The sequence below is a fragment of the Desmodus rotundus genome, chromosome 10, assembly GCF_022682495.2.
Source record: "Desmodus rotundus isolate HL8 chromosome 10, HLdesRot8A.1, whole genome shotgun sequence".
Taxonomy (NCBI): domain Eukaryota; kingdom Metazoa; phylum Chordata; class Mammalia; order Chiroptera; family Phyllostomidae; genus Desmodus; species Desmodus rotundus.
In genome coordinates this window covers 22,041,078-22,063,637 of record NC_071396.1, presented here as the reverse complement: position 1 = coordinate 22,063,637, position 22,560 = coordinate 22,041,078, and the positions used below count along the sequence as shown (strand labels likewise).

Here is a 22,560-nt window from a genome sequence, read left to right as displayed (position 1 = left end):
CTTGCATTGATATTTCTCTCTCCTTTCCTCTTTCTCAAAAAACAAAACCAATAAACATATCCCAGGGTGAGGATTAAAAAAGACTGACAGAACTGTTTGTAGGGAAGATTAAAGAACCCATTTTCTCAATTCTTTGGAAAGCACACGGAGAGGAAGGGCTCCCGGGGAAAACACTCCAGGTGCGGGTGGCTGAAGTCCGTGCCTGTACTGCTGAGACACCTTGTGGCTTCAGGCAGTTGTCCACCATGGAGCTGCCGGCATGGCTTCCGGAGATTTGCTCAGCTGTGTTCTCTACGACTGTGTCTCTGTTGTACTGGGGCATTTACATGCCTCTGCTGGCTGCATGGGAATCGGTTTGTGGGGTCGCCTTTCTCCTGGTAGGAAAGTGGGAGCTGGGAGTGTGTGCGGATCAGACAGCCTGGAAGTCAGCCGTGAGAGGAGGGGAGCAGGGCGGAGGTTGTGGAGCTTTTCAATGGCAATGAGGTCGCCCCTCATTCTTAGGGTGATTAATGTTGTCCCCTGTGTATGCTGAGAACTGGGAGCAACAGAGAGTTGTCAGCCGGGGTCAATGTGAAGGGGGGGGGATGAGGGGTAGGTTAGATCTCAGGGCTGAAGGGTAAAACTAATGAACTAACGAGAGTCCGTGGCAGGGGCGCATGTGTGTCTTTCTCGCTGGAAGTTGGAGTAAGTGTACATACTGACTTTCTCTGGAGAACAAAGTCTGTTTATTCAAAGCAGGGAGCAGCAAGGGTAGGGACACGTGTTAGCTCTCCCACACTGAGTAATTTGATTGTGAATGAGCCTCTGAGTGGAGAGATTCTCGTCAGTGGGATTAGCATCCCTACGTTGCTTGCAGTAAACCAAGGCAAGCACGGGTGGGAAATGCACTGAGTGGGGGATGCAGAATGAAATTAAGGCACCCTTTCTCCAGGGCTTTGGCCCCTGGGCCCTCTACACCTGTTTGGAATGCCAAATCTCCAGCAGCCACTAACGACTGGCAGAAGAAGACGAGCTCAAGATCACGTCCGGAAGGAGGGCCCACACTCTCCCATGTGTTATCTCGCTGCCGGAGCCTTCAGACAGTATCTGCACTGCAAAAGGAAGGTTATTGATATTATATATTTAGCCTAAAGCTATGATAACATCCGTTGGCATGGCCATTATCGGATGGTATTTGAACCTGAACCAACTTCCTATTTCTAGGCATGAACAAATGAGAGGCTTCACGTTGTCTAATGTTATTTCCTGGGTTGAAGACAGATTCCTTTTCTCCAATTCATTCCAGTTTATTTTCTTTAGAGAAGAGATCTTCAGACAATCAAATTTCCCAGAATTGTTTAAGCATTGTTATTGTTCTCAATGAGAATATTTCCTCTTTAGCTCTGGCTGTGTAACTTCATAGGAATTCTCGTGACCATCTATCATAGCCATGAATTTGCCCGGAGGCTTGAGGAGTAAATCAACTGGCCTGTCAAGTATCAGAATCCCAATTTAGATTACTCGTTCTAATAAGTCTCGGGCCCGCGTCTGCAGGGATGAACAAGGCATGGCGTTTGCCCTCACAGAGCTCACCGTCTGGAAGGGGAGGTGACAGATACGTTACTTGCATAGAAGGCATGATGGTCTTATTCCACCTTCTGTTAGTCTGGGAGTGAAACTGATGGAAGGAGTGTGGGGGGGCATTATGCGTGGACTTGCCGCGGTATGAATAACTTATTACCTGAGTGTAAGTCTCATAATATGAAAGAGTTTGCATCAGGCATCAGAAAGTGCCATTTTTGGTCTGGTGAAAGACTGTTTATCATTGTGGTTGGGAATGTGGACTCTAGCCAGATTGCCTGGTTCAAATCCCTCCTCTGCCACTTGCCTAAGTTCTAACCTCTGTGGGCCTCAGTTTTCTAGTCTGATAAAGGGTGTGATAATGGGTTTTTGCAAAAGTGGAGTAAGTTTGCCCTGACTGGTGTGACTCAGTGGGTTGGCATCCTCCTGCAAACCGGAAGGCCACCGATTTGATTCCCGGTCAGGGCACATGCCTGGGTTGTGGGCCAGGTCCCCAGTAGGGGGCATGTGAGAGGCAACCACACACTGATGTTTCTCTCCCTCTCTTCCTCCCTCCCTTCCCCTCGCTCTAAAAATAAATAAGTAAAATCTTAAAAAAAGTGAGATAAGTTTAACAAACTTAAATTGTATAGAATGATGTCTGGCATCATAGTAAGTGCCCAATAAACATTAGCTATTATTTGCAGACTTCTGAGAGATTTTCATATTCTTCAACACAATTTTTGAAATTCACCGTCTTGGCAACAGTGTTATACATTGCCCTCTCTGAGCTCCTAGCTACTCGCTACAAATGTACACCTGTGGTATGCATGTTTGTCGTCTGCGTAAGTGTAGTGTGTAGATGTGTGTGATTCCAGTGGAGCAGATCCACTGCTCATTCTGCTACAGCCTCGGGTTGTGCCGGCATCCATGGCGTTTCTCCATTGCTGCTCTCAGGAAGATTCTGGAAGTATTCATGAGGAAAAGCTTGTGAAAAATTTTAGTTAAAAATAGTGCTAGCCAAGATTTGGAAGCAGCCCAAGTGCCCAACAGTAGGTGAGTGGATAAAAAAAAGCTGTGGTACGTTTACACAATGGAATACTACACAGCCATCGAAAAGAGGGAAATCTTACCTTTTGCCACAGCATGGATGGACCTGGAGAGCATTATGCTCAGAGAAATACTCCAGTTGAAGAAAGACAAACGCCATGTTATTTCACTTATTTGTGGCACCTATTGAACAAAAGAAACTAACAAACAATAGAAAAGACTCACAGGTGTCAGAGGGGAGGGGGTGGGGAGCCTGGGTGAAAATGGTAAAGGGATTAAGCAACCCCCCCAAACAAAACAAAACAAAACAAAACACCTCATAGACAAAGTAGGGTCATTACCAGAGGAAATGGGGGTGCGGGCAGGTGGAAGAGGGTAAAGGGGGATAAATGGTGATGGAAAGAGGCATGATTTTGGGTGGTAAACACACAAAACAATATACAGGTGCTGTATTATTTTATTAATATAGAATTTATATATAATCTTATTAACCAACGTGACCCTGATAAATTCAATAAAAAATATTGATAGAACAGTTGTCCCTTCATCATTTGCTCTGTTACGGTTCCTGTAGACACCCTTTGCACATCTCAGTACGCAGACCTGAAGTCCGTGGCGAGAGCTGCTGGGTAACAGCCAGGGTAGGAACGGCATTAAAAGCAGAGGAGAGCTAAAGGTGTCATTTCTTGGCTCATAAGTACCAGGGCACCTGGCACCCGGCCCTCACTATGACATTTAACGGAGACACATTCGGGGTTGGCTGGCCAGTGTGCAGTGCTCCGCTGCCCGGCCCTCACCCCCGTGTTCAGGGGTGGTTTCCAGGGGGCTGTGTTTCTCCCAACTGCGCACTCGGCCCCACCTCCTCGATGGCACGAGAGGAGGGCTCCTGATTGACTCTGGGCCAATCAGGATCTCCCTCCCAGAGCGTTAGCCTTGGCCCCACCAGGGTCAGGCCCTCCAGGTGGCTGGCTCAGGCACACGTGAACTCCGGAGAGGTGGGAAGCAGATGTGCAGAAAGCAGCAGGGAGGAGAGAAATCGCCAAGGTCCTGCTGGCTTCTCAGAAGTTGGCTTTTGTCTTTCCAGAGGACCAGTTTCATTATGTCTTTGGACTCCGTGAACTTCCTCCTGGAATTTCCTCACCAAAATTCATTTTACTTAAATGAAAGTATATTAGTTTTGCCTAATTGCGATGAAAAGAGTCCTAAGTAATACAGCATTGTGTCAGAATAAGAAAGTAATCATAAAACTACAGGAAGACTTCTGTAGTATTGATACCAGAGATTTGGAGTCAATAGGTTTATCAGTGAGGTTCCGTTGGAGAAGCAGAACTGTTGAGAGTGTGGTGGAATTGGGCATATATTCTAGAAATTAGACCTTACACAACTGTGGGTGGTGCTGGAGAAGCAAACGTCTAGAAAGGTCTTCAACCAGGATGGCCTGGGTGAGTCCGTCGGTTTGTGGAAAATCTGGGAGCTGGGCATGTCCCCTGTTGGAGTAGGACCGCGAAAGGGGCTGCTACAGAAGTCTATGGGAGGTTGATGCCGCGTGGTGTCTGCTTCCTCTGTGGGGCGCAGAGAAGCATCTGGTGGTGAGCCTGGGGGTGGGGGCAGGCGGCTGCCTGAACTTCCGGTGAAATGGAATCATTGCTGTGTCGCCTGGTGGAAGCATTCCTCCCTGTGGAACTAACACCCGTAGGTCAGCGGGACATACTTTGTGGGAACGGGAAGGAAAACTTTGTTAGTGGACCACGAGGGCTAGTAGTGAGTGGTCCACTCCCATTTCCGTCCCTTGATTCCTGGACCTTTGGGTCCTGGCTATGGGAGAAACGGCACCCTCTATATTGGACACTGATTTCAGAGACTACACTTGGGGCCTCCTGGAGAACCTTGCCTGGGGCCTGCGAGGTGTGGCCACCTAGCTGTAATGGAGTCCTCGAAAGGCCGTTCCATTGTTCTGTGGAGCCAGTTGCTTCAGGAGAATAGGGAACGTGGTAAGACTAGTGAATTTTGTGCGCGTGGGTCTGTTGCTACCCTTCATTCACTGTGCAGGGAGTTCTTCGATCAGAAGCAGCGCTGTGTGGATAAGGCATTCTTGAAGTCCACAGACGGTAGTTTTGGCAGAAACACAGTGTACAGGGAAGGGAAGTCTGTATTTAACTGTATCAGTGCCAGTGAGAACAGACGCGTGTCTAACCTTAGGGCTTGTGGGTCACACTTCACCCAGTTCGTGATGGGCAGGCAGCCCAGGTTGCACGGTAACGTGGTGGCTCATGGTTAAAAGCTCAGTCTTTGCCAGGTCCCAGTAGTAAGTGAAAGCTGTTTCTCAACACGAGAGTGGTTATCCACAGAGGCTTGGCTCCCAAATCTTAGGGGCCTGTGATGTGATTCACTGTAGGGGTCTGACAAAGCCTCTCTCAGCATCTCTTCCCCGCTGACACTTCTGGTAGCCCTGGTCTGCTGGGTCACACGGCCCAAGGAGCTGGGCAGCTTGAATGGCGGCCTGGACTTGTTGCAGAGCCTCCTCTGGTGCTGGGCCTCACTCAGAACCAGCAGTGTTTGCGGTCACGTGGTAATGGGCTTGAGTAGCACACTCAGGTGAGGGATGTGTTGCTACAAAAACCCAAAGAAAACCATTAGGTGTTGTGCCTCCTCTTTCGGTTGTAGGAAAGGCCAAATACAAGGACTTATCCTTGATCTTAGAAAGGTTGCCCTATCCCACTCAACGTGTAGAAGATCTGCTGACCTGGGGGACCCCCCAATTTTTGTCAGATTGATTTCACACCCTCTGGCATGCAAATGGCTCGTCAAGCAGCCTGGAGTAATTACCACTTCCTGTTGACTAGGTCCAAACAGCATGATGTCAACTGTGACGGGCCGCTGTGAAGTCTCGTGGAGGGAAGGGCAATAAGGTCTTGCTTGGCTAGATTATGACATAGGGCTGGAGAGTAGATATAGCCCTGATGTCGGGCAGTGAGGGTGTATTGCTGGTCTCGCCAGGGGAAGGAAAGCTGCTTCTGGTGGCGTTTACTAACAGGGCTGGGAGAAACCGTTTGCCAGACCAACACCTGCATATCAGGTACTAGGGGATGTGCTGATTTGCTCAGACAGTGGAAGGACAGCTGCTGTCGAAGCTGCAGTTGGAACTGCCATCTGGTCAAGTTTCTGATAATCCACTGTCATCTTCCAAGATCCATCTGTTTTCTGCATGGGCCCCAGCGGCAAGCTGAGTGGGAGGGATGGGCTGGGGAATCACCGCACTGCATCCTTCAAGTCCTTGATGGTGACACCGACCTCTTCAGTCCCCCTTGGAATGCAGTGTTGCTTTCCATTAACGCTTTTCCCAGGTGGCGGCAGGTGTAGTGGCCTTCATTTGTCTTCCCCGTCATAATAGCTGTTGTTCCACAGGTCGGGGGACTGTGGGGGGATCCTGCCAGTGGCTGAGTATGTCTGTCCAACCGTGCATTCTGGAACTGGGAAATGCCCACAGGATGGGAGCAGGGACCCATGGTGAAACGGGTCTGAGTTAAAACTCCAGGGATCACCTGACCTCCATAAGCCCCCACTCTGACTGGGGGACCACAGTGACGGTTTGCGTCTCTTGGAACCAGTGTCTGTTCAGAGCTAGTGCCCAGTAATTCCCCCAAAGTCTATTTCCTTGTCTCCAGTGTGCAGTCGCCCTGTGGAAGGCCATACGTCCCTCCGGAAGAAATATTAACAGTGTAAATTTTGGTCAGTGGCCTTCCTTGAGGAGACCAACATCTACCTTCATTCAAAGAATTCTTGGTCTGTAAACTGACTTAAGGCTGGATGTTGATTACAGAGCTGGGCCTCTCTGTGTTGGTAATTCAAGTTGGGCTTTCATTCACTTGACCTAAACCGTTTCTGCTCACACAGATGGAGGCAGAATCTAGCAGACTCCCCATCTACTTGACTTCCAGGAGCACTGGCGTGCCATTGGTGTGTCTGCGGACTCACCGTTCTCACCGCTGTCTGACTCTGCCGTCCACTACAGTCCACTACGGGAACCATGCCCACCTTGCCTTCAGCCATTCATCGCCACCATTCGGCTCCTGTCGCCCTGGGAACCAATGATGCCCAGTGCACTTAAGGTTCCCCGTTCAGTGGTCACAGTTCCCTCCATAAGTCCCGACCTACAGAGAAGAGTGAGGAAGGAGCAAGGATGCTGGGCCACAGTTATTTATCAGGGGCGTGGTGAACGGTGTGGGCCGTGGGCCCCCCTGGAGTGGGCAAAAAGGCCTTACATGGTAAATCCACTGGAACATTCCCGTCTCCTCAAGCCTCGGACGCTTCCTGCGCAGCACACCACGGCACTCTGGTGTTCCCACTCCACTCAGTGTCAGCCAGCTCTGCTCCGCGTTCCAGTGAACCAACCCAACACTGTTAAGAGCACTTTCTAACCCACATCACCGAATCCAGACCTCTGCCTGGTGGTCAGTACCACTGAATTCAGCCTGGTCCATCCTTATACTCCTCATCCAGCTCATACCGACCTCTGCGCACACCTGTGTGTTTTCATTCACGAGATTCTCACCTTTGAAGGACCCTGGGCCTCCTCTAGTTCCAGGGAGATTCTTCCCGCTCCTCCATCACCGTAGTCCCTCTAACCCCCCGGAGCTCGTGCTAGTTTGGTGCCAGGCCTCTGGCTCTTGGCACACTCTCATGTATGTTAGTTTTACACGCGCGTGTTTATCAGGAGCTACCTGCGGTTGCTCCGGTAGCCTCCTGGCATGAACCAAAGAGGAGGGGTGAAGGAGGTGAGTCAGCAGCCTAGGGGCTGGGCACGGACCACCGCCTGCGTCCCAGGACGGCCGCTCAACGTCGGGAGGGGGCTCTGGGACCAGTCCGGCGCGGCCAGAAGGTGCAGAAAGCTGGGTTTCTATTTCGCGTTGGAAATGCACCCGCCCAGCTCTTTCCCAGTGCCGTCTGCTTTCTCCCCACTTTCTCCCATCTGTCTAAGCGAGTCCCTCTCCTCCCCTCCATCTCTTCCAACCACCCTTAGGTCACTTCCCTAATCGCACATCTGGGTGGCGCCCTGGTAGACCCACCCGGAAGGCCTCCCAGTCTCTCCTTCCCTAAACACCGGTTCCCACCACGCCTCCCCTCTTGTGTGGTGCAGAAATGGGCCGGAATGAAAAGCAAACTTTCAGAGGGTCGGGGACGGCTGTGGGCCCGCCGGCTCCGCCCCTGCCGCGCGCGCGAGTGGGTGCGCGCGCCTGTGTGCGTGTGTGTGTGTGTGTGTGTGTGTGTGTGTGTGTGTGTGTGTGAGAATGAGTGCGCGAGGGGCCGAGGCTGGAGAGGAAGCCGCCCGCCCTGCTGGGGAGCCGGAAGGAGCCCGCCCTGCCCCCCAGCCCCCTCCTCACTTCCCGTCCCGCTCCGCGCGTGCTCCCCCCAGCGCGGGCCTCGGGCGCGGGGAGCCGCGCACCTCCGCACAGCTGGAGGAGCCGGCGAGGCGCATGCCGGGCGCGGGTCCCCAGGGCGCTCCGGCCGGCGGCGGCGGGGGCCAGCGCGCAGGTAGGGGCGCTGTCAGTGCGGCGCGGCGGGGCTGGAGGTCCGGGCCGGGAGGGCGCGCTCCGCCGCTGCAAACCGTGTAGCTCTCTCTGGGCTGCGCCGCTACTAACTGCTCGGGTTCAGTGCACCCTCCCGAGGCGAGGAAACTGAGGCAGGACCCGTGGCGCGCCGGGTTGGGAGAGGAGTCGGGTCTCGCACGGCCAGCCCACGCCTAGCCGGGCCGGTCTCTCCCCGACGACCGTGTTGGGACTCAGGAGAGCTGCGGTTTTCAAAACGGCGGACGTCCGACCCGCGCCCTTGGCGGTCGGGGTGGCGGAGGAGGGCGGCAGGGGCGTGCCGGGGTTTGGGTCAGTCCCGAGCCCTCCCGGGGACCGAGGACGCCCGCCTCGCTTTAGTCCCGTCACGGATCTGGAGGGAGGAGGCTGGGCTGGGATGAGGAAGGTGGTGCCGGCACCTCCCCGAAGGGCTGCCCTGAAAACAATTTCGTGTCACACTTCCGACTTGGCGGCAGCAACGCCCACCGACGGGCGCGGGAGAGACAGAGCCGGGGTCACACTGTTGACCCTCCGTGCTGACAGTGAGGCCATTAAGTGGTGGTTGACTTTCAAGAATCACAGGTCTCCTACCATCTATCTCGCTCTTAAAATACATGCAAAAGAATCCGGAACTTTCGGCAGAGAACGCGATTGGGAGTGAGGGAGCGCGGGAGCGCTGCCTGGTGCCCTTGCGCGTAGCCAGAGACACACCCCTTGCTTGACACCTGCGAGCCTCCCGGTGTCTTCAGAAGTGCAAGAGGGCGCGGGTAGCCTGGCCTCCCGGTCTCGCAGTGTGCGTGGAAGCTCTTTGCGGAATGAGCGGCCAGTGGTACGAATGCGGCCGTAGGAGACTCCCAGGACCGCGGGCTGGGGACAGTCTGCCTGCCTCTCAGTCCTGGACCTAGTCGTGCCTCAGTTTGGGGGACAGTGGCAATGCCTACCTCAGAGGGTGGTTCTGGGGTTTAAATGTGTCCGCGGAGGTCCAGCTCCTCGCCCAGTGCTGGGGTCAGACAGTGGGCTCCAGATAACCCGAGTTGCTGTTTTTACCAAGCAGAACCTGAATACTTGGGAGCGATGGGAAACCCTAGCTTGATTCGATTAAGGTATGACTAGCAGAGTGTTTTAAAAGAAATGTCATCGTTACCTGCAGGCATGGCAGGCTTTTGGGGTTGGGTCTGGGTTCAGAATCTGTGTCACGGAGCAGAAGGGGCCTGGATCTGCCTCCTGAGCTCTGTGACCTTGAGCCTCAGTTTCCTCACCAATTTACAAAAAAAGATAATGGAAAAATAGGGCCATAATGACGGCTTCTGGTGCTGAGGGTCCCATGTGGTGAAAGTCGTGGAAGCTCCGTGAAGAGGATGCGTCTCTGTGCTGCCTGGAGGGAATGTGCATTTTTTTTTTTCTTGTGAGTTGGTTTTATTGGGATGCAGGGGATGGGTCACTGGGTGGTTCTAGCCCACCAGGGGCTGTCCGTGTTCGTCTTCCTGGGAGAGCTTCTGGAGCTTGTTCTGTTTCTTGGAGCTGCCGCTCCTGCTGCCAGCAGCCGCTTCAGGCCCACTGCTGATCAGGTCCACTGTGATCGAATGCTCCTTCGAAGAGAATTTCCTCTTTTTCTTGGGGACACTCCTGTTTCCGGCCTCTTCAGGGTCACAAACTGGTTCCTCTTCGGGGAAACAGTTCTTCCTCTTGGGAAGACCTCCGCTGCCAGTTGTTCTGTGCTCAGGATGGCTGCTAACCAGCTCCTCCTCGGAGGCTGATTTCTTTCTCTTGGGTTTGGGCAGAGACAGGTGGGGCTTCCACTCCGTTCTCCTGAGGGTCCCCCCTGGGGCTTTGACTTTCCTTCTTTTTGAGTCTTTCATGTGTCTCCCCATGCTCCAGCGTGTGGCTGCTGTTTTCTGAAGATACCAGGGCGGGCACCTCTAGATGGTTCTTTTCCTTCTTCAAGCGTTTTCTCTCCTGTTTCTCCAGCTTCTGAGTAATCTGTCTCTGCAGCCGCTTCCTCTGCCTGAGCCGTGGCCACCATCGCCGCCTCCAGTTCTTCGGTGGAGTCTCTCCAGGCTCCTGGAAGGAGAGCCGCTCCTCCACTTGTTCTCGAAGCTTCTCCCCAAAGACACCTGTAGAGAGGCACTTAATTCGTGAGGCTGTGCTGCACTCGTTAGCTGGGAATCAGGGATGTGGCCTTTGTTCTTGGCAGCTGCTTGGCCAGTGAAGGTGGAGCAGAAAATGAGTCCGTATTTTGGGGTGTTACCCCTTGTCTCCCGGGCTCTGGAGACGTGGTCCCTTTGCTGGGCGCTGGGGATCGCTCAGACACCAGGACTGGGCGCTGGAGGGAACATTAACGTTGGTAATTTTTTGCTCGCTTCCAAGGTGCCACCCGCTGTATTGGGAATTCCTCTGATGACGTTCCCCCAAAGCGTTGTGAGGTAGGGATTTATAATCTTCATTTTCCCTGTACAAAGCTGAGATTCGGGCTTACCTGTTTCTTTCCCGAGTTCAAGGGTAGAGCCAGGGTCTGAACTGCGGTGTGGGTGCTTCTCACAGGTGTGTTCTCAACCCTCAGCCAAACGGAAGTATGGAGACTAGCCATGCTTGGGGGAGATGTTAGCTTGTACAACTGGTAACAATGTACCCTGCATAGTTCTATGACGAGTGCTAAAATAAGAGTGAATTGTTAGCCCTGGCAAAATAGGCTTTGAAATAATCTGAATTTCTCTCATCTCTATTTTAAAATCCCAATTTAAACATTTGTCTTGCAAAAATAAACAATGAAATTTTGCAGAGAAAACATATTAAAACTTGAGAGAAGGTATTGCGAGAACTCACTGCGAATCTCAGACTAAAAGGAATCTCAATTACAATAATTTTTTTATGGTATCACTTAAATTTTCCAGAATCCTTGGGATGGCACAAGAGATGTCAACTGGGATTGAGGCTTTTGGTGACATTGGTCTTTTGCAGGGAGGGGCCCCAGGACATTTTTGCAGGGACTCCCTACTTACCTGAGCTGCCCCCAGAGGAGAATGGACCTTCAGAGGAAGTCAGCGCACCTGAGGCAGAGTGAATGCCAGTCTCTGTGCTGCAGAAACCATTCCTAATTCGATTGTTCCCTAAGTGAAATTTCTCTTACTCTGTTTTCTTTTTCCAAAAGCTATGCGTGCTCATCACAGGAAGCACAGAAAACTAGACAAAGCACATTAGAAGCCACTGTAATCCCCCCAATGCAGACAAATAGCTTGGTTTATCTGTTCTTGCAGTCAATTTCTGTGCTGTGCTCATCCACTCATGTCTATTTCAAAAATGGGATGCAAACTATTATTATTTTTGTTACGTGACCAAAATAATACTTGCCTGTTGCTCAAACATCAAGACATTGATTTAGGGGAGAAAAGGCATACAACTGTAATTGAATAACAATAAAAATTAAAAAAAATTAAAAAAAAGAAAAGAAATAGATAAAAAGGATCAAAAAAAGACATTGATTTAGAGAAAAAGAATTTTGCAAAAATTCTAATGTTCATTAAAATGTTTCCTTTTTAAAACAAATCTTAAAGTTGTCATTGAGGAGGATTAGAGAGTCGATGGTTGGTGTTTGACTTTTATTGTGGTTTTGGTCACAGAAAGGCCTTCAGAGCAAAAGGGAGGCTACAAGGTTTATCTTTAAATAATAGACCTAAAGGCCAGCACAGAACAGAGTTTCTGAGTGTACAAATAGGTAACATTTTAGATTAGGTCACTGGAGCAGACTGGAGAAACATTCATTTTGATAATGATTGTTAGCAATTCAGTTTACATGCTGGGTGCTCATGCAAAATAAGCAAGAGAGCTCTGCTTCCAGAGATGCCCTTGGTGGCCACTCTCAGCATGGGGGACCATCCCCTCTGGTGCAGCCTGGGCCACCAGGCCAGCCATTGTTCAGCCAGGAACAAGTAGCAATGCAAGACTTTTAGCTTTGGGAGTCTTCCTGTGGTTGGTTCTTGACTTCAGTGACTTGGTGGTGAAAGTTCCTTTATGAATGTCTTTGGTGCAACGTTCATGCCGTTTTCTAAACCCCTGCCGCAGGCACCTGGACCATCCTGAATCCATGTTTTTTCTTTGGAAATCAGGGTTTCCCAGCTGCTTATCTGAGCAGAGACTTTGCAGTCAGCTTTTATTTTTTCACACCAAGTGGAAGTGGGAAGGAGGACTGCATCTGACCATTGAATGAAATGACTGATACTGGCTTTGGAAGTGGTCAGGAGCCTACACGGGATGCTCAGCGGCTGACCTGACCGCCGGCTTTGTATCTGCTTCCTTTACTCCGCCCTGCGTTCTTGTGGCTGCTTGTGGCTGCTTGTGTCCGGCCACAGCTCAGACATAGACGGTGGAGAGAGTGGGGCTTCTGCTCATCTTTCTGGTCGCTGGCCGAGTGTGATAAACAGAATCACAGAACTGACTCTGGATGAGGCTTCAGTAGATCCACTAGTTGATCTGGCAGCTGAGGCATCGAGTGCGTCGACCGAGGGCACTGCTGAGAACGGTATGCAGGTACACCTCGTTTCACAGGGCTTTACTTTATTGCCCTTTAGAGGTGTGGCATTTTTTTACAAGCTGAAGCCGAGACCCTGCACCAGCGAAACGGTTACAACCCGCTTTATCACAGTGCTCTGGAAGTGAACCCGCGATGCCTCCTAGGTGTACGTGTATTTGGTTGATACTGTGGTAGGCATAGGGGCTGGAGACCGGTCTCAGATGAAGTCATTGAAGTAAATAGCCCACGATTATCTTTCCCATGTCAACGTCAGGGAAGTTTTCCTGCCGCGTTGCCTTGTGCCCGTCCTGAATATACATGGGCAAACACGTTCAACCCCAGCCCTCGCCTGTCACGGCAGGCCTTTTTTCCTTTAGCAGCAGGAGGGTTTGAACTCTCAGAGAGATGAGATGAAGACAGTAAACTTGAGGTGCTGGTCGGCAGTCTCTGAGGGTGAATCCTGTCCTCGGCAGGAAATGGCAGTAGAGATCACGGCATCTGGCCTGCGGATTTTACAGGTGTGAAAAGTGAGGGCTGTCGCTGCCCAGTGAGTATCAGAAACTGCGTCCTCTTCCCTTACCTGCACCTGCTTCACCCCGTAGTTCTGCATAATTCATCCTGCTTAAGAAACATTAAGCGAATTTAACCTAATGTATTTTGAGCCATCAGGGTTCTTAAAAACTTAAACCTTCAAGCAGTTGCCTTCGTCGTGTGGCCAATCGATCTCTGAGAATCTATTTGCTCGGTTAGCCGCCACTCACTCATTCAGCATTGACTGAGTGCCCGCTTGGCCCAGAATTAGAATTAGAGCCACACACGGGTAGTCATCAGTTTCTGACGTGGAGACAGACTTGCTGCAAAGGAAAGTTGTCCACCAGTCGAATAGGCCTCCTTGAGAAGCAGTGAGCTTTCAGCGTCGGAAGGACGCATTTAGGTCGGTGTCAGGCGATTCTGTAGGGAACGCAGTGGGGGAGTCTGAGTGTGGGCTGCATTGGACCGCGTGTGGGAGCCCTCCCAGGTCTAGGACTCTGTGATGTTTGTCCTGGCGGATTGGGATTGTCCAGGATTTGAGCTACTGTGTAAATTCCCTGTCCCCTGCTCATTGGGGTTTCCCGTTATGGCTCCTCCCGCCCCCCCAGGTGGTTCTAGTTCAGGAGGTTTAGACAGCCCTCTGCAGTCAGCGCGGGAAGGCAGCAGGAGCTATAGCCCCCCAGGGTTACACACACCTAGGATGGATGTTAATCATTAACATGGTCGTGTTCACCCAGGCAAACAGATTGACCAGGAGTGGAAATGCACATCTGACAGGTGGCCCTGCATGGAGACTAATCACTTTCACAGGTTGAAAGGTGAAACGCCAAGGTCAGTGAGGGAACTGTGTTCTGCATGTGAGCTCTGAGTTTAAATTTAGTTTTGAGACGTGCACACCAGTCTGACTCTCCTTTTAATTTGTGAGTGGGTGGATAAGATGATTCGGCATAATTATTAGGTGCTATTTTTGACCTAGGACAACATGCATTTTGCATTTATAAATGAAAGCATGCCTCATCTTCCTCAAATCCTCATCAGAAAGGTGGGCTATTTCAGAGTGGTCAAATGAAAAAAAAGCAAGTACAGAGATAGACTGGGGTTTTCTGTTTTCTAATGCACTGGAAACTTAGAGTTACGACAGCTCTTTAGTGATTACAAACCCTCTGATAAAAAAGTGTGTACGGTAGTACGGTTTTTATTAGTTTCAGGCATTCCACATAATCATTCGTGTTTGGATATATTGTGAAATGATTGCCACAGGTCTGGTCACCATCTGTCACCTTACATGGTGGCAAAAGTTTTCTTTTCTTCGGATGAGAACTTGTAAGACCTGCACTGTGAGCAGCCCCGTGCGTTCTCCCCTTTTCCCTAATGCTTTTCCGGACAGCCGCGGGCCCGGCACAGGGAGGCGGGACACAGCCCCCCCTGGGCAGGCGATAATCTGCTTTCGGTTCACACAGTAGGTTTGGGGGCCTTAAGTTACCTTGACTCTTACTCACCTTTTGTTTCTCTTTGGTTCTAGAATTCTCCTCCAGACCTTACACTTGTCCACGTGCTCCTTCCTTTCTATTTATTCCGTTGTTCAAGAACATTGTTTAGCACCTACTGCATACATGGCCCTGTGGGGTGCGCGGCAGGGTGTTGAAAGACGTGTGCCATCGTCCTCAAGGACCATCCAGCTTAAAGGGAAGGCCTCACGAAGGCTGGTGTTCTTCCCAGTGGTTTAAAGCAGTCCTGAGGCGGGGGTGTCCACCCTGCGGCCCGCGGGCCACATGCAGCCCAGGGAGGCTGTGGATGCGGCCCAACACAAGATCATACATTTACTTAAAACATCAGGAGATGTTTTTGTGATTACGTGTCGCAGTGTATTGAATGTGTGGCCCAAGACAACTCTTCTCCTCCCAGTGTGGCCCAGAGACAGCAAAGCTTGGACACCCCTGCTAGAGCTTACCAGCCCCTCCTAGGATGCTTCCTCAGAGGGTGTGCCAGGCTTTCCCGTGTCTTTCCAGTCCTGACGCCCGACTGCCAGTGTTTCCCCACTCAGTAACTCCACAGCGGGCCCTGCACGCTGGCTGCCAGGGTCCTGTTCCCAGAGCTCGGGTCTGATTAGGTCACCAGTGCTCTGTGCAAGGACTCGAGGTCCTGCAAGCAAATTCTTAGCATTCCTTTCCAGGCCTTCCATAAACCGGGCCCTAAGTCCCGAAAGTGGACTCGATCTTTTGTCGCACACGTTGTTTTGCCCTCCAAGAAGAGGTGGGGTCTATCTTCTTTGCCCCATCTCTACACATCGGAATGCCAGCCTGCATTTCACATCGGTCCAGGAAGCCTTCCCAGCCTCCCCTGGCCCCCTGCCATCCTCTACTCTCCCCTCTCTTCCTGTTGGAGTTCGTTACGGATGTAGTCTGCCTTTCCTCCTGTGTAAACTCCGTCAGCTCAGGGAAGCTGCTTCTGACCCCTCGTCTGTGTCGCGGGCCCATGGTGTACTCTGCTGTCACCACATTAAACCGAACTCTTCATTATAGTTCCGATTGAGAAACCCGGTGGGTGGATTAACCATATCTGTTATTTTTATGTCTTTGGAAACCAATCAAAGAGTTCTAGAAGTTCATTTCATTTCAAATGCTCATTGAGATGTTCAAACTGTGTTGCTAGATACCGTGGTAGCTCTTTAAGATAAAAAAAAAATGTAGAATGTTATCCACACCCTCTAGAAGCCTGTAGTTCAGTGGAGAAAGAGAATTAATTCTTATGATGTTTCGGGAGGTTGACACTGGCATACACCAAAATCATTCAAAAGTAACTAGTACCTAGCAGATGCTCAGTGGCTATTTCATTTGGTGAATGGATAGATAGGTGGAAGAATAAAGAAGGAATTTTGTAATTCATACTTTACCTATTGCGGTGTTTGCTCCTGGGTATAATAATTTTGAAGATAATGTACTCAAGTGTCCACAGTTGTATGTAAAAAGTGCTGCTCTTCACCTGGGAAGAGCGATTCTAGTTCTCCATCTTCAGAAACTCAGAATGATTTCCTGGTCGTGTGGTGCATTTGCTTAACTTCTCCGATATTCTCTTCTCAGGCAGCTCTGTGGTGCAGGACACACGCTTCCCAGGCGGGGGAGGCCCGCAGCTGTCTGGGGCCGATCAGCACCCACGGGCTCATTCTCTGTGCAGGGGCTCTGGGCTTTGGGGGCTGTAGGATGAGTTCTGAACGATTTCCCAGCCACACAGCTTTTTTGTGTGGGTCTTTCTTTACTTAAATGGTGATTTGAATGAAAAAAATTGACAAATTATATCATTTTATTGCAATTGTTGTATTTTCTTGACTATGATTTAGGATTATCTAAGAACATTCACTCAAATATTTAGTGCATGAAAATGCATTTGAAACTTTTTAAAAACAGCACAAGGGGATATATAAGAAAAGGCGTTCAGAGTACCCCTGTTCTTCCCATATGCTGAGGCAGAGTAGGGCTCAGTGGAAAACAATGAGATGCCCCAAGGGGTTCCTTAGGCTGAGTTTGGGATAAATTTGTATTGACACTGCTTTTAAATTTTTATTCTTCTTTTTAATGAGCAAAAATATCCTTTAAAAATATTTTATTTATTTATTTTTAGAGAGAGGGGAAGGGAGAGAGAAAGAGGGGAAGGGAGAGAGAAAGAGGAGAGAAACATCAATGTGTGGTTGCCTCTCTTGCGTCCCCTACTGGGGACCTGGCCCACAACCAAGGCAAGTGCCCTGACTAGGAATTGAACCAGTGACCCTTTGGTTCGCAGGCCAGCGCTCAATCCACTGAGCCACACCAGCCAGGGCCAAAATGATCCTTTTTAAAATGAAAAACAATATCCAGCCCTGAACGGTGTGGCTCGGTTGGCTGGGTGTCGTCTCACAAAGCAAAGCATCGCTGGTATGGTTCCTGGTCAGGGCCCATGCCTGGGTTGCGGGTTCAGTCTCCCGTCGGGGCGAGTCTGAGAGGCAACTTATCAACATTTCTCTCTTGCATCCATGTTTCTCTCCTTGTCTTTCTCCCCGCCTTCCCCTCTCTCTAAAAGAAAAAAAAAATCCTATCCAAATTAGGAGACTGCCTTTCCCAGCAAAATGAATAATTATTAATCATTACAGGGCCAGGAAGGGGTGAGTCAACCTGAAATTCAGAGGAGAGAAACACACTTTTGGATGTGCCTTTGCATTAGTCTGGGTCGAATTTCCTGAGGGCAGGCCTTGTCTTGTTTATCTCCTTATCATTTGTGTGAGACCCATAGAAGGAATAGAGACCTATTGAATTGCGCTGGTTTAGGATTACACCCAATGTAGCCACATGGCACGCGGGAGAATGGCTGCCCACCCAGTGGTGGCTGCTGAAATGCCACGTGGAGAACGGAGGGTGGGACACTTGTCTTAAAGTTGCTTCTGCAGGCAAGCAGCGCTGTTTACACAGACTGCATGTCCAAGGTCAACCTAAGTGGCAGAAAGTTCTGAAGGAATGGCCATTCACACATTTCAGAAGAGGAAAACGTCAGCTGTCCACACCTAAGCACGTGGTCATGATTTTAATTTGGAGTGGCGTCAGAGGACACTGTCGCCAGCAGCTCTCACGTCCTGTCACCCACGATGTCATCCCCTACCTGATGAGACGTGAGCGCCTGAAACCCCAGACAGGTGCTTCTAAAGGCAGCAGTGATACATTGCAAAGGCAAATTTCACTTAAATCTTCATCAAAATACTTCGTGTTACCTGTCACTGTTGTGGATAAGTGATGGTTAACCATGATTGGCCGAGTGGCCGGATGGATAGGACACTGGGCTGGGGGTCAGGATGCTGGGCTGGTCCTCTAACCTCTGAAGATCTCAGCGTCCTTCCTTGTGGAAACAGGGATGCTCACGTCAGCCCTCAATGTAGAATTGTGGTGAATTGTCTAATATAATCACTTTTGTAAGAACTCCTCGTCATCTTTCCTATTTATGTGTAAAGAGTTGCTTGTATTATAAACTTGGTGATACTGTCTCTAACATCAGTTCTGCCTATAATCTCAGTTTGCCGGAGAGCTTGTCCCTCACACCCTAATCTGGTCCCCGGTCCCTTGTCTGAATCAGCCTAGTGTCTCTGCAGCCAGTAGATGCTGGTTCCGTAACGTGTGGGATAAACGAGGGCTCCGTCATTTGCCTCTGTGCGCAAGAGGTTGTGAGTTCAGTCAGGTCGGACATCGAGGGAGGGCTTGGGATAGGGAATCATACGGGATATGTCTTGAAGTTGTACTTAATTGACTTGTTGAAGTTGGTTTGCTCCTTGTCCTTCCCCTCTTTTCCTCCTCCTCCACTTCTGAGTCTCAGCCTCATTACTGTTGCGTCATCTCTGCTGTGTCTGAGATGGGCCGTTGTCACTGAGCCCAGCACTGCACGAGGATCAAGCAGGAGGGGCGAGCATGAGGGTGGTGTCACGGGGAGATGGGAACAAGACCCCGTGGAGGGTGTACTGCTTGGTCCAGCTTCGGCAAGCTTCCTGGGGCCGGAGGGAGTGCCGCCTGGCCCCTGTACAAGGCAGCCTCGGCGTCGTCTGTCTGCTCTGGGGCCCGGGGACTCCGGGCTCAGGCTCCCAGAGTGTGCCCCTAGGCCTCCTGGTTTGTGATGCGGAGCTCTGCGGGGGGGGGGGGGGGGGGGGGGGGTTTGGTCCTTCTCTTGCAGCAGAGCTTTGATGCCACAGTTTGCAGCCTGAAGGCAGATGATACCCTCCCCTGCTTGCTTCCAGGCCCCAGAGACGCTGCTGGTCTTGAGGGGGGGCATGCCGCCATTGATGGGCCTGCAGGGGAAAGGGCTGGCACTGTCGAGGGGCCGTCTGAAGTGCCCACACAGACAGTCAAGGGGAGCGGTTGCTTTGGCACAGGCGGTGCTGTCTTGGGCGCTCAGTGTCCTGGTGCCACCTGCGCTGAGAAGGCCTGATGTGGGTGATGGGCACTGAATGGGTCAGGGAGCATGAAGGTTGCTGAACAACATACGAGGGTTGGCTGTGAGGGAATTCTGGTTCTAAGCCCAGTCAGCCTTTGCCTTTTCAAGCTGTGATTTAATCTTAGTTTTGTGTTCATAAAATTGCCATCTGTGTGCAAGGTAGGGTCGGTGGGCTTCTCCGCTATGACATGGTTTAGATTTGGTGTCTTGGACTCTGAGAGTTTACCTCTCCTCTTCCAGAAAGTAATTCAGTGTTCTTGCTGGTATCATTTCACACCTGAAGGGGGCACTGTAACCTCAGGAGCAGGAGCAGCAGCAGCAGCCTGCCCGCCAACACCGCTCAGCACGGAGGTTTGCTGACTCCCTTGGCTTTTCCAGGGTTTCGGCTCCAGCAAGAAAATAGTCACCCTTCCCAGTGACTTAATAAACCTCTATAAAAATGAAGCAACCTGAGTGCACAGTGGGACCGAGGGGACCCGGCTGCTCCCTTTCCCACTGAGCCTCGCGGCTCCCTGTAAGTTTCTGGAGCTGTCACTGAGCGGTTTTCACTGAGGGAGAACTTCTGTGAGGCTGGGGACTTGGCCGGCCAGCTGGCTAATCCTTTGGGCGTTCTTTCCACATTGTCTGCAGTGAGTGTGGGAGTCGGAGGCCCTTCCGTGCAGAGAGAATGCCCGCTTGTTCCCTGGAACCCCGGAGGAGCCAGAGTCAAAGGGGCTTTTTGTCTCACCCGCAGAAGCCGCCCAGGAAACCCCAGCTTCAGATGTGCCTGTGCAGTTGTCCCATCGGATCTGGCCATGCTCCGGCCTCCGGGGAGTGAGGCAGTAACTGTGCAGGAGAGAAAGAGACGAAGCGGGGCGGCTCACGGGGGCTGGGGGCTGGTGCACACGCTGTGTGCGCAGGCACGCAGGCCAGCGCTTCCCCGGGCCCGGCGCCCAAGCGCTGTGAGCAGTGGGCTCTTGCTGGGGGAAGGGAATAATCGCTGTTATTCCGAGAACCGACCCTGGTCGTAGGAGTAAAGGCCTGACTGCAGCCCCTGCCTCCGCGTAGGCACTCAGTATTGCTATTAGGGGCTATTACTAGATTTCAAGCCTGTGCCAGGAATTCTGTCACTTACTAGGTATGTGACCCGCAATGAGCCATTCCACTTCTCTTTGTACGCGAGGCAGTAACCTTATTTCTGGGACTGTCGGGAGGGTTACGTGAGGTTAAGACACGTAAAGGGGTTAGAAAACAGTAGCATGTTAGAACGCGTGGGCTGCAGCCTACACCTGTGCAGGTGATGTCCCACCGAGGGCACCGGTGGAGGGGAGGGTGGGGCTGACGTCCAGGCTGGGCCCTGGCGGGAGGAGCGAGTGCCTCTTTCTGACTCATCAGCCCAGAGGGGCCTCCTTTTCTAATTTACCTTCCGTAGGGCACGTCTTGTCATAGCTTATCACCCGAGGGCTGGGGGGCGGGTACCTTGTGAAAACTTTGCTCAAAGGTACTGGTACCGAATGTGCTAGTGACGCCCTGTCAATGAGTGGAGGATGCTATTATTAGTGCAGTGGACAGAACCTTCCAGACGGAGGGTGTGACTTGCTTTACCTGGCTGCAACCCGGTCGTTGCACTGACGCGATTACCAAAGTCAGAGGAGCGATTATGCCATTTCTTCAATTCCGAATTTTCTCCAGGATGTTCCGCGAGGCCAAGGGCTCTACTCCCCTGCCTTCCAAGGCCCTCCTCTCCTGTCGTCTGAAAGGGACGTTTTTTAGCACAGGGTAGGAGTGCAGACTGGGTGCCGGTCATGCGCTCTCGGTCCTTGCCCACTCTGTGTGTGCTCTTTGCCGCTGGGGCCGGGAGTCTGAAAGCGACAGCAGCCTGGCTCCCTTGCCTGCTCCCTTCCCGTCAGATTCTGCCAGTAGGGGTCCTGGTGGGGTCCTGGTGGGGACCTGGTGGGGACCAGGTGGGGATCTGGTGGGGACCCGCCGCGGCGGCAGGAGGAGAGCTCCCTGGTTCTGGGTTTTCTGGTGGGGCATGTGCAGGTGAGGATGGCTGATGTGGGTCTCCAGCAGCTCTGACAGGTGGCCCTTTTCTCCAGGGTCCGGAACCCACGCACACAACCTCCTCAACTGAGCAGCAGAGCGAGCTGACTCAGGGACGCGGCGTTAACGTCTCATCTCTGCTGTTCTCCCTGCTTCCTCTTGCTCCTGCTCTGCCTTTGTTCTCTCCAGTTCTTTGCATGCCTTTGTGATCTTCTCCCTGTATGTTTTTTTAATGAACAGTTGAGTTTATTTCAACAGCAAATATGGAACTTGTGCCTTAGGCAAGAGTTCTACAGTGGTTGTCTCTGTAGGAACAGTTTCCCACACTGCCAAATATGTAAAAGTCCTTTCGCACTTTCCTCAGCACTGACCAACACACAGACCCCGTCCATATTTGCTTCCATCTAGCTACTGAGTTAAGCCAAGCCTCCCCTCTGGAAACTGTGGCATCTTGGGTGGGGGAGGGAGACCCTCACGGAGTCACTGTCAATTCCATCTTGAAGTGAGGACAGGGAGAACCTCTTAAGGGACATGAAAGGGACGTGACAAGGTCAACAGGAGGACTAACAATACAGTTAATGTTCCAACATAGCTTTGCTGTTTTTAAATAAATACAAAACAGTCATTATTGAAAACGTCAAGCCTGAAAAATGCATGGCTGCAGAAGAAATGGTCACTAAAGTCCGCCCTTCCCACTGCTACGTCTGCGGTGAACATCCTTCTAGAGGGTTCTTGGAGCCCGTGCTCCCCAGGCGGGGTTATGGCGCATCCCGTTTGCTGGGCCGATTTCCCCCACTTGCAGCACAGAAGCATGTTCGAGTCACCAGATGTTGCTTCACGTCAGCGCTTCTTCTAACGGCCACAGAGAGCTTTGTGTTGGTTGCGTGGCTCCGTCATCCTGTCTCCTCAGTCGATGTGCTTCTGTTGTCGCCCTTTAGGTCACACTGATTTTGCCTCAGTTCTTGTATTCGTGGCGATGCTAGTGCTTTAACGGATATTCTGAGCTCTCCGTGGCTCAGAACCTTAGACGTGGGTTTCTCTCCTAGGCAAGGCTCAGGCCCCTCTGCCTTTTGCTGCGATTACCTGGGGGCACCAGCCTGGGATGGAGGGGCTGCTCGGCCTGGCACGGCTCTCCAGAGGCTCACATTGACAATGGGCCCACCACTGGAGGCATGTGGCTTGCAAGCATGCCCTGGCCTTTGCCTCCCAGCTAGCAGAAAATGGAAAAGAGAGAGAGAAGATTTCAGAGGAGGTTTTTATCCATCAGAACTGGAAGAGGCAGATACTGCTTCTGCTCACATTCCATTGGCCAGAGTTAGTAGCATGGCCACATGAAGCTGCAGAGGAGTCTGGGAACTGTCACCAGCTGTGAATGCAGGAGGAAAAGGAAGTAGGTTTGGTGAA

At 51.5% G+C, this 22,560-nt stretch overlaps 1 protein-coding gene across 4 annotated transcripts in view; it reads left to right on the top strand.

Annotated features, from left to right (window-relative positions):
• Window positions 1–7,832: 7,832 nt before the first annotated feature.
• DISC1 (DISC1 scaffold protein) overlaps window positions 7,833–22,560 on the top strand; it is a 261,582-nt gene continuing 246,854 nt past the window's right edge. For all 4 annotated transcript variants that reach the window (XM_053913325.2, XM_071219437.1, XM_053913323.2 and 1 more), the window contains exon 1: window positions 7,833–8,121. In XM_053913325.2, coding sequence (XP_053769300.1) covers window positions 7,878–8,121 — 244 coding nt within the window. In that variant the 5' untranslated portion in view covers window positions 7,833–7,877. The remainder of the gene's footprint in view (window positions 8,122–22,560) is intronic.